The 12,055-nt window shown below is 43.0% G+C and overlaps 1 protein-coding gene across 5 annotated transcripts in view; it reads left to right on the forward strand.

Moving 5' to 3' along the window:
- Nucleotides 1-12,055, forward strand: part of TPM4 (tropomyosin 4) — a 44,244-nt gene that overhangs the window by 3,504 nt on the left and 28,685 nt on the right. For 2 of the 5 annotated variants that reach the window (XM_044671549.1, XM_044671550.1), the window contains exon 2: nucleotides 10,668-10,793. In XM_044671549.1, coding sequence (XP_044527484.1) covers nucleotides 10,668-10,793 — 126 coding nt within the window. Of the gene's footprint in view, nucleotides 1-10,667; nucleotides 10,794-11,242; nucleotides 11,526-12,055 lie in introns of those variants that run through there. The other 3 variants (XM_044671551.1, XM_044671553.1, XM_044671552.1) reach the window with 2 other exon arrangements.

Genomic DNA, 12,055 nt, shown 5'->3' on the forward strand with positions numbered 1-12,055 from the left:
GGGAGGGAGGGAAGGAAGGAAGGAAGGAAGGAAGGAAGGAAGGAAGGAAGGAAGGAAGGGAGGGAGGGAGGGAGGGAGAGAGGAGGAAAAAGTTTCTATTAAGGTCTTCATAATGGTTTGGAAATCATTCTAGGTTTACCGAGACTCTGTGCCAGTGAAGCACAGATTCTGGCAGGTCCATTTATGCTGGACAGGCTTCTATTCTAATTCAATTTGAAATGAATTGAATTTATTTGGACTGATTATGAAGGGCAAATCAGGAGAGACTCATCCTTGAATTGACTGCAGAGTGACAAATTTTTCAGATACAACAATTCACAATATCATCCCCTAAGTCACAGAGGGGTTATAGTCCTCATTGGTAAAAGGAATACTCGGTAACCAAACAAAAAAAAAAATGCAATCACTGACATCAATATGCTCTCAGCAGAAAGAATAAAAAGCCCCTTGGCTTCTTGTACTTGATAGTAATAACAAAACTAACTTATATTTAGAGCTCTAGAACTTGAGAGACAACATGATGCAATGGAGCCCTGAAGCCAGGACAGAACACTTGGTTTCAAGTCCTAACTCCATCTGAAATACAGGTCAAACACTTAACATCTCGGTCTCCTGAACTGCAGAGCAAGTCAACATGTGTTAGCAGCAAAGGTTCCCTCAACCAAGGAGTTTCCTAACACCAATGAAATCACAGATCCAGGCCCAATCCTTTGAAAATTCACCAAGTACTTTGCCTCTATCACAGATAGACCTCTAGGTGGCGCAATAAATAAAGAATACCACATATCCCAGCTAGACCTCTAGGTGGCACAATGGATAGAGAATACCATTTTACCTATATCCCAGATAGACCTCTAGGTGGTGCAACGTATAGCAAATTAGACGGAGTCAGACTGAATTGAATTTGTATTCTGCTTCAGACACGTAAGAGCTATGTGATCCTGGACAGGTCACTCAACCTCAGTCAGCCTCAGTTTCCTCATCTATAAAATCCAGATAATAATAATGATACCTACCTTAACAATGTTATTGGGAGAATCAAATGAGTTGATACCTGTTAAAGTGCTTTGCACTATAGAAATTCTAGTCGTGTATTGTTACATTTTATTACACATTTATTATATTATGATGCATTATGTTAATTATGTCGTTAAAATGTGTCATGTTGTGGTGTGATGTGATGTGGCATGATACAATTCAATATGATGTGACATGATACAACATGACACAATATGATACAATATGACAAGATATTGATTCTCACAACTCTGAGGTAGGAACTATTATTTTCCTCATTTTACAGATAAGGACACTGAGGCTGAGGGGGTTAAGTGATTTGCCCATGGTAGAGGGGATGAGGTAGGATGTGAATCTTCCTGACTCTAGGCAAATCCAGCTGTCGCTCCATCCACTGTGCCACCTACCTGCCTAACAGGAAAGATACTAATGTCCAAAAAGCAATGCGACACAAAGTAGACTGTGACAAAAGCCAGGGAGAAGTCCTGACAAAGTGCTTTCAGAACTGTGAGGAGTAAGCGAGCTCTTTCAAAGAGTGCTTGGTGGAGGAGGTGGTACCGGGAGGCTTTGGGCAGTGACACCTGATCTGGCTTTTGAATGAAGGGAATGGTTTAGTGCATTGCATTCCAGGCAAGGGTGACAGCCTGAAGGAATGCACTGAGGTGTGAGAAGGCAGGATGAGATCAGGCGAACAACTCACTGTCCACTTTGTCAGGAACACAGAGTGCAGGAAGGGGAGAAGAAAAAGATAAGCCTGGAAAAGTAGAGTGGGGCCAAATGGGGAAGGGCCTTCAAAGCCAAGCAGCGGAGTATATAGGTTAGCCCAAAGCCAGCGAGCAACCAACTGAGGACTTTGGGGCTTGTTATTTTGTTATAGGAGGCCTGGTGATCGGTCTGCTCAAACCTATATCTGATTTTGTGGAAGTAGGACTGGAAAGGAGACAGACACAGAAACAGACAGAGAGAGAAATCATTTAGGAGGCAATTTATATTAGCCCCATCCAAAGGAACAAGTCTGGTGGTCCTATGAGAAGAAAGGAGGATGGGACAGATGCAAAAAGTATAGTGTAGCTTGAATTGGCAGGACTTGGTAATTGGTATTGTGAGCTGAAGGAAGACTCAGAGACAACTCCAGTTGGGGTCACTGGCTCAGGATAAATCAGAGAATTGGAGAAAGGACAGGTCTGAGTGGGGAAGAAAATAAGTTTCATTTTGACTATGTTGAGTTTGAGGCTCCAGAAGGACATCTAAATTTAAAAAGGCAGACAAGTGGAAAAGTAGGCCTGGAGTCTGGGAAATGATTTACTAACTAGGTGACACAATGGATAGATTTCTAGACCCAGAGCCAGTAAGACCTGAGATCATATCCTGCCTCAGACACTTGCTGGGAGACCCTAGGCAAATTACTTAGCCCGCCTCGGGTTCCTCCCCTATAAAATAGGAATAATAATAATAGCACTTACCTTCCAGGGGTGCTGAAAGGATAAAGGATTTTAAAATCTTAAGGTGTTCTATAAATACTAGGTGCTATTATTAATATTATTATTATTAATAATATAGAGCTGGAGATATATATTTTGGAGTCATTTGCAAAAAGGTGACAAGTTAAAGCTGTGGGAATAAGTGAAAAGAGGGGAGAGAAAAAGAGGGGAGTAGAGAAGTAGGCTGGTAGTAGTGTCTTGGAGAACACTCATGCATTAAGGGAAGGAAGAAAAAGATGACCCATGAGGGTGGAAAAGTCACAAGCATTTGAGGACAATCAGGAAAAAGTGGTGGTTGAGCTGAACTTGGAAGGAAATTAGGGATTTTAAGAGGCAGATTTGAGGAGGAAGTGTATTACATAAAAGGCATGGAGGAAAACCATGGAAGTATGCATGAAGGAGAGTAATGTGTGATAAGATAGGAAAGGTAGAAGGAACACTGGAAAACTTGTCTCTAAAGCCAAAGAAGAATAGAGTACCTAGAAAAGAAATAGTAAAGAAAAGAAATAGAAATAGTATCAAAAGTGCAATGATTGTTTGTTGTTGTTGTTGTTGTTGTTTTATTTTGTTTTGTTTTAAGAAAAAACCTTTGAATTTGTTGATGGAGAGGCTACTTAAGACCTCAGAGGTTCATTTTAGGAGAGCAACAGAGTCAACCTGCACCCTAATGGAGAATAGATGGGAGTCAAGAAAGTAGAGGCACTATGTGTGAGGCCCCTCTCGAATTTTAGCAACAAAGGGGAAGTGAGAGTGAAACTGATAACTTGAGAAGCCAATTGACCCATAGGAAGACCTTCAAAAAACACAGAATGTCAAATGTATGGTGAAAGATGAAACATTTGAGGACATCTTATCTGACCTCCTTATTTTATAGAAAGGAGAAGTCCAGGAGGAATCCATCTCAAAGGAGAATTTGTATAGCCTGGTATCATGGAAAGTACATTGGATTTGAATTTGAATTGGATTGAATTTAGCATAGCAAATCTGAGATAAATCCCAGGTATCACTAGTTGTGTGACTCAATTGCCCTAGATTACATCAACTTCAAATGAACTTCAGTTACATCATCTATGAAATGTGAAGACCAAACAAAATAAGGAAAATGAGGGCGATCTGTAACTATGAAATCATACATAAACATGAAGGCTTCCTTCAACTGTCACAATTGTGTAAGTGACCCCCTAACCTGTGACTATAGGACCACAAATTTAGAGTTCAAAGTGGGGAGGTGGGGGGAGTGAAAGATGAAATGACAGGAAACAAAAGTTCAATCATCCAAGGATATCAATTTATTAAGTAACACATGGCCATTGCCCAATCAATAGGGATAAAGCTCTTCCTCATCTTAGGGTTGGACACCAAATACAGGAGACAGACTTTTTTATGCAACAAAGACAATCAATACAAATTTAAAATAAATAATACAACATCAAATGATCTGATTTCTAAATGGAGAAAAGACAGAGGCTTTCCCAGTCGGGAGGGGGGTGGTGAACAGGTGCAATTACCCAAATTCCAAAAAGGGGGTGTCCCACTGCTCCCAAGTGCTAATATATGAGCAAAGAAACATGGAAACAATAACTGATTGATCAGTCTAGGACCAGTTTTCAGATAAGACATATGTGTTGCTTAAGATATATCATTTTGAGAAAAGTCCTTATGAGATCTTAGGAGCAGACTGTGTTTCTAGTCGACATAGGTCCTTAGTTAAGGGTCTCTAAGTTTCAAGTAGAAGTGATCCAGTTTCCCCTAGCACACAGGGCTAGGTTCAAACAATGTCATAAGGGTTTCTCCCAACTCTCACAACTGAATAGTGTTCGCACAAGACAGAATTTAAACTAAACTCATAACTGAGTAGAAAGAGAACTGAGCTAGTTCCAGAACTGAGTCATAAGATGAAGTCAATGTGGTTCACTCAATTGCCTCAATTCCCATTATACTTGCTGTCCCAATCTCCTCAATTCCTTCAGAAGGGACTTTGGAAGCCATCTGATCCAATTCTCTCATATAACAGATAAGGAAAGTAAGCTACAAGGGAATCACCTTAGGTCACTAGATAGAAAAAGGATTTGAATTCAGACCATCTAACCCAAAAGTCAGCAATCTTTCTTTTATATAACACTGTCTCTTCCAGCATGAGGACTTGCCTCAGCTAGGCAATTCCAAATCCCTTTGCAATCCACTATCTCATCTGGTCTGTATAATAAACGTTTACCTCTATAGTGGAGAAAATCAATGAGATAAAACATGTAAAATATTTTCCAAACCTTAAGATCTGTTGACATGTCAGCTATTATTACCATAATCAATCATCATTATCATTATTAGCCTCATTTCACAAGTGAGAAAAACTGAGGCTCATTCATTCAGACTTCATAGATAATTTGTACATCAAAAGATTTTTCTTTTGATGTGTTCACCACTTCCCCACCAGTATAAGTTCCCATCTCCCAAAGTACTATCCAGTATAAACACAGTTAAACAAAATATACCCACAAAAGGTTATTGCATGTAGATGAAAATATCTCAACTTGTTCTGCTCCCAAAACTGACTCCTCTGTAGTCAACTTGGTGATGAGATTCTCAGAATTGAACTGGGCTGACCATTGGACAACAAATACACAGTTTCTCACTCGGTTCATACTTAAAGCTCTTTCACTACCGTGACCTTGGACTTTGGACAACTTCTGTGGGCCTCGGATTTCTCATCTTTAAAATGGGCAGTTGGACTACATGACTCCTAATGCCCCTTCCAGGGTTCCAAGTCTTGATTCTAGGAAGCCTTTCTATCCTGATAGAACCTACTTGAGTTTTGTTCCAATGGAATAATCTCCCAAGAGCACTTCACTTTCTCACTGAGGCACAGGAGGATGTCAGCAGATCCCGGAGTCCTAGATTTTGATCTGGAAGGGACCTTAGAGACCATCTAGTTTAATTTCTTTATGAGGAAACTGAGGCACAAGGAAAAATGACTTGCCTCACATATACAGTAAGTAGTAGAACTAGGATTTGAATTTAGGCCCCTTGATTCCAACCCAACTATTATGCTACATTGACTTCAGTAGATTATTTTTTTCATTTTTTTAAACCCTAATATCTTTATATATCCTTCTATATTAATTTTATTTGTTACAGGGCTAGGCAATGGGGGTTAAGTGACTTGCCCAGGGTCACACAGCTAGGAAATGTCTGAGGCCATATTTGAACCCAGGACCTCCTATCTCTAGGCCTGGCTTTCCATCCACTGAGCCATCCAGCTGCCCCCTCAGTAGATTATTATTAATGTGTCAGATTTTTCTTTGTTGGTTGGTCAAGTAAATCCAAGCCAGTGGAGTGAAGACAGGAAGTGAATGTCAGGTTTCAGCGTGTCTTTAAATTTGCCCCAGATCTCACAGACTATAGTTTTGACATTCAAGCAAAAAATGAATGATTAGGGTAATATATATGAGTCATCACCAAATCAGTTTCTTTCCTAAGGACCCATATGTCTAGCTCTGGGTTCAGCTATAGTATGGGAGAGATAAGAAAAGGAGAAAACAGGCTGTCTGTCTTTAGGGAACTTACATGTATAAATTACAATGTCAGTGAAAGTGATGATAATGATGACAATAATTTATACCATCAAAATTATTAGTATACAAGATATGGGATATATTATCAATTTGTTTAATGATGGCAAATAAATGTCATACAATGTAAACTAGTATTAACATTAGTATTATTAAGCTATTCATATTAATAACTAATAGCTTCATAGTATTGTTGTTCTCTCATTTTAGTTGTGTCCAACTCTTCATGATTCCATTTGGGGTTTTAATGGCAAAGATACTGGAGTGGCTTAAAATTTCCTTCTCTAGCTCATGTTATAGATAAGGAAACTGAGGCAAACAAGGTTAAGCGATTTGACCAGCGTCACACACCTAGAAAATGTCTGAGGCCAGAATTGAACTCAGGAAGACTTGTCTTCCTGACTCCAGGCCTGGCACTCTTATCTACCATACCACCTAGCTGCCCACAGCTCCATATTAAAAGCTATTCATTAATAACAGTTACAAGGAATTCAACAATCTGTTATCTCATTTGATCTTCAAGATGACACTGTGAGGAAAGCATGTAGGGATACAAGGAGATAATGTATTATATAAAGCATTATACAGGCCTTGAAGGTCAGCCCTCATGATTATTCAAATAAAATATAATATATTGAGGAAGTGCTTTGCAAACGTTAAAGTGCTAGTGTTTATTGCTATTATTCTTTCTTATTGTTGTTATTATCCCCATTTTATAGAGAAGGAAACTGTGTACCATAGAGAGGAATTGGCATCCATTCATTCAACATTTATTATCTACCACATTTCTTTAAGCCTGTCTAGGGAGCAGCAATGTGGCTCAGTGGATAGAAAGCTAGCCCTGGAGATGGGAGTTCTTTGGTTCAAATTTGGCTTCAGACACTTCTTAGCTGTGTGACTCTGAGCAAGTGTCACTTATCCCTCATTTGCTAGCCATTAATGTTCTTCTGCCTTAGAACCAATACATGGTCTTAATTCTAAGATGGAAAGTAAGAATTTAAAAAAAAAACTTTAAAAGATTACAAAGCCTGACATGGTCCCCGACCTCCAGAAGTTCATAGTCTAGTAGGAGAAATAGCACGCATGAACAAGTAACTGTAATGCCAATGAAAATATATTAAATTGTGGCAACTAAGTGGCTCAGTAGATAGTGTCAGGCCTGGAAATGGGAGGGCCTGGGTCCAAATCTGACCTCTGATATGTCCTAGTTGGGTGACCCTGGGCAAGTCACTTAACTCCTATTGCCTAGCTCTTACTGCTCTTCTGCCTTGGAACCAAAACTTAGTATCAATTCTAAGGCTGTAGGTAAATATTTTTTAAAAAAGAAAAGAAAAGAAAGGAAAGAAGGAAAAAAAGAAGAAAAAAGGAAGGAAGGAAGATATATTAAATGTCATCAGGGAGGTGCAAAGAAAGGATTAGGGAAGGTCCTTGGGAGGAAGAACTATTGGTTGTGGAGTCAGAGGATCTAGGTTCAAATTCCACCTTTTTCTAATTGTGTAACCTAAGGCAAGTACTTAATTTCTTTGGGCCTCATTTTCCTCATCTGAAAAAGCAAGGGAGTTGAACTAGATGCTTCATTCCAGTTCTAGAACTATCATCCTATAATAATTTCTGTTCTTCTCCCACCTGCCTTGAAGTTCTTTCTTTTCCTTTCTGTCTTCACACCTACAAGAATCATGTCTATCTTTCAAGGGCTAACTCAAGTGTCACTACCTCCATGGAGCCTTCTATGACTATCCCTATCTGTTCCCCAATAAAATATGCCAAAGTACACTTAGAGACAGAACTAGCAATTCCAGCTAAGTACACACACTCCCTTAGAGTGCTCATTTTCACATTGTATTTGGAAAGAGCTTGAAACCTGAAGGTCTGAGTTCAAGTTCTGACTCTGACACTTACTAGCACCCTGTGTGTTTGAAATCTAAACTTAGGTCTTCTGACTTCCAAATCCAATATATTTCCCGATAAACTACAAGATTTTAGAGCTAGAAGGAACTTTAGAGATCATTCTACTCCAAATCACTCAAATGATGAATAGGAAATTGAGGACCAGGGAAGTAATCGAATTCTGCATTAGGACAGTTATTTGGCCACAGATGCTCTGCCCAGCAAAGGCTGAGTTAAATCACTCCCTGCCCAAAGTGCTGAATGTAGGAATAGGACCAAGGAGCTCAGTTGAAACTGCTGGGCCAAAGCCAGAATCACGACTGGGACACTTTTATTAGCCAAACACAAACGTGATCCTGGAAATTCCTCAGGACAAAGCCCTCTCATAAGACAACATAGAGTTGATGAGAAATAAAACCCAAAGTGAAACCAGGCAGACCCCCAGATGCAGACCCTTGGACTACATTTATGCCAGCTGAGTTGGTCACTCTGGGAAAGGAGAGTTAACCTGGCCTGCAACCATCCAGAAACCAGCGTGTTTCCATTCATTCATTCACTCACTCAACAAACAAATGAAGGAGATCCAGTACAAAGAGCACTGGATTTGGTGTCAAAGGGCCCCAACTTGGATGGGATGCTAACATTGCTATTTAGGCAAGTCTAGTCTCTTCTCAGACCTCAGGGGTTCAATCTTTTTTTTTTTTTTAATCTTTAAATCTAGCAGGTTTGATCTTAAAGGTCACTCCCAACTCTAACATTCTATATTCTAAGATGCCTTTCAGTTCTAACATTTTTTGTTCCAGGGGCTCTCCTAGGTGGGACAATATGGAAGAGAACAAAGAGGAGAGGGCCTGAGCCAGAGCTTTGCAAGGAATAGTGTGAAGAGCAGAAAAAGCCTAAGTCTAGGTACTTTTTTTGTAAGGGAGAGGTGTTGTGGTAGCAGAAAGGAGAAAGCTTAATTTGGGCAGGGACAATATGTGCAAGGAAGAGACATCTATGCTGTGCTATCTTTTTTTTTTTTTTCTAGGAACAGAGAAAGAGCCCATGCTCTAAGTGTTTGGAAAGGGAAGAAAGGAAGACTGTGGTCTGGGTATATGGCAGAGACTTAAAAGGGAGGATGAGAGAGTAGGAGCAATATAAGGGATGGGGAAGGACAAGTTTGTACTGTGTATATTTGACGAGACAGTATAGGCACACTGTACTGGGTGATTTTTGTTTGTAAAAGGAAGAGGAGAGGGCATGGGATGAAGCTATGGGTGTGGCTGTGTGACAATATAAAAGATTAGGAAGAAGGTATGGATTATGGGTATTAGGGAAGACTGTATGGAGGGTAAGAAGGAATGGGCCTAGAATAAAAGGCATTATGGGAAGTTAATTGGAGATGCTTTGTGGGGGAGGAGGGAGTATGTATGATTTACATTACCGTGCAATGGATTTGACATATGGGGGAGCTGAAGCCTGAAAAGCCCAAGGCAGATCTGTCTGGCTCAGATTATACACCTCCTAGGAACAAAGCCTCCCCTTAAAGGAGAAGGAACCCAGTGCTATTGTGGTTGAATAAGTCCCACAAGTTTGAATGCTCTCCTGTGTGTCTCCACCATCACACTGTGCAGCTACCTCATCTTTAAAGGGTCAACTATTTCAGGAAGTCATCCCTGATAGCCCCAACCCATCCTAACTTAATAGTTAGGCTAACTAATAGGCTCCTAACTTAAATGACCCTCATGTTGTTCTCTCCATTTTTTTTTTTGCATGCCTTAACTCTTAGACGAGACTGTGAGCTTCACTGGACCCTAATTCTATCTCCTCCTCCCATCTCCCAACAGGAAAAAGCACCAAAGGTGCACAAACTGTGTTCCCTGTTGATCTCCTCCTTTCTCTTTATCTGGGCTTCCCTTTGGTGTAATTTCATCTAAGTGTAATCATTCCAGGGATGTATGAGAATAAATCAAGATGTAGGTGGTGGTAGACCTGTCCCAGTCCCCTAATGATTAAATATATGGGGGTGGTGAGGAAAGTGAGAAGGACCCTCCCCATATTTCTGTAAAGGCCTCCTGGTCTTCCTCCTAGCCTGACCTTAGCTTCAGAACAAGTCTAGAGACCTTCCTGTCAGGGACTTTCCTTCAAATTTAGGAGAGGTGATGAAAAGTGAAGATACAAGAGAAGAGGGATAAAAGACAGGTGCCTAGATAAGGAAGTAAAATTGGGGAGGAGGGCAGGGAACCAAGGGATGAGGCTTTGATGAGGACCTGAGGGTCTGATGAGAACTGAGGATGTTGAATAATAGAAGGGGTAAGAAAGGTGATTGATATCTGGATAAGTGTCATTATGGGATGGGGCACAGATGGTGAATTTGAAGTTTGGGAGCTTGAGGAATAGTTGTAGTGACTAGATAGAAGGAACAATTGAGGGACTGTAGGGGTCCAGGAGGTGGTAAAGATAAAGGGCTGAGAAGAGACTAGGTAAGGCCTGGGGAATGCCTGGGGTATGGGGTAATGACGGATGAGAGTTCGGATGGAGTCTGGAAATGGGGTGGCAAGAAATGGGGGACAGGTAAGGACTGGGAGGAAATGAGTTCTGTATGGAATATAGGAACAAATGGCTGACAGAGGACTGGGGGGGGGGGGGGAGTTACACAATGGAGTTGCTGATTGATGGTTGAAGAAAGGTGCTCTGCTGGGCATACCCATTCCTGTTTTGCCTTTGGTCACAGGTGGAAGAGGAGCTGGTAATTCTGCAGAAGAAGCTAAAGGGAACGGAGGATGAGCTGGACAAATACTCCGAAGACCTTAAGGACGCCCAGGAGAAGCTAGAGCTGACTGACAAGAAGGCCACCGATGTATGTGCTTCCAGGCGTCCCCCAATCCCTGACCCCTCCCCCGGACTCCCCCAGTCCAAGGTTGCCCCCTGGCGGACGGGGAAATCGAAGCCGCCTCGTGGTGGCCAGCCTGCGGCCCCAGTATGAAGGACGGCATAGCCACATCCCCGTAGTCCTGGAGCAGAGGGGCTGGGGCAGCGGGGCTGGAGCAGGCCAGAGACCTCAGTGCCCCTAGCCCCAGCCCATCTCGCCCCGCCCCATTTCCCCGTAGCCTAGTCGCTCCCCTCCGCCCAAAGGCGGGCTTCAAAGCTGGAGGAGGAGCCCTGCTCCAATCTTTCTCCTAATAAGTCCCGAAAAGGGGCATTTTCCAAGCAGCTGCGGCCAGCGGTGCTGACGTCACCGACCCTCCCCCAGCTGTGCTGACGTCACCGCCCCCAGCCGTGGTGACCTCATCCATCCCCCCACCGTAAAGCCGTCCGGCAGCTCTAGGGGTGGGAAGGAGGCGGGGGCTCCGGGACCAGGGCGGCGGCTCCTTTCCCCAGTTCAGACCAGAGGCGCCAGTCCCGCCAGTCCCAGCGCTCCCAGGCCACCCTGCCCCGTGCCCCGAATCCCCTAGTCCCCATGGCCGGCCTCAACTCCCTGGAGGCGGTGAAAAGGAAAATCCAGGCGCTGCAGCAGCAGGCGGATGAGGCGGAGGACCGAGCCCAGAGCCTGCAGCGGGAGCTGGACGGCGAGCGAGAGCAGCGGGAGAAAGTGAGACCCCCCCCTAGCCCCTGCCCCCAACCCTCTACCTCTACCTCTCTCTCTCTCTCTCTCCTCCCGTCCTTGCCCCGGCTCCAGCTCTAGCCTCTCCGAGGCCCTCCGTCTCATCTCTCCGCTCTGCCTGTGCTCCTTTCTTTCTCCTTCGCTCCTCCCTCCCTCCCTTCCTGTTTCAGACCCTCCTCCCTCACTTTGCCTTTCTTCTCAGTTCGCTCTCCCTCCATCTCTTTCCTATCTCTCTGCTCTCCTTTCCCTTCGTCTCTCTGCACTCTTCTCCATCCCTCTCTGCTCTCCTCTACTAACATTTCTCCGCTTTCCATCTCTCTTCTCGCTCCACTCTCCTCTTCCTTCCATCTCTTTCTCTCCTTTCATCTCTCTCTTTGCTCTCCCTTCATCTCTCTCTACTCTCCTCTTCCTCCATCCCCTCATCTCCTCCATCTCTTTTCTCCCGTCTCTTCTTGTCCCTCTTTTCTCGCCTCTTCCTTTCTCTACCCCTTTTTCTCCATCTATCTCTCTTTTTTCCT

This window comes from Gracilinanus agilis, chromosome 1, assembly GCF_016433145.1.
Source record: "Gracilinanus agilis isolate LMUSP501 chromosome 1, AgileGrace, whole genome shotgun sequence".
Classification (NCBI taxonomy): Eukaryota; Metazoa; Chordata; class Mammalia; order Didelphimorphia; family Didelphidae; genus Gracilinanus; species Gracilinanus agilis.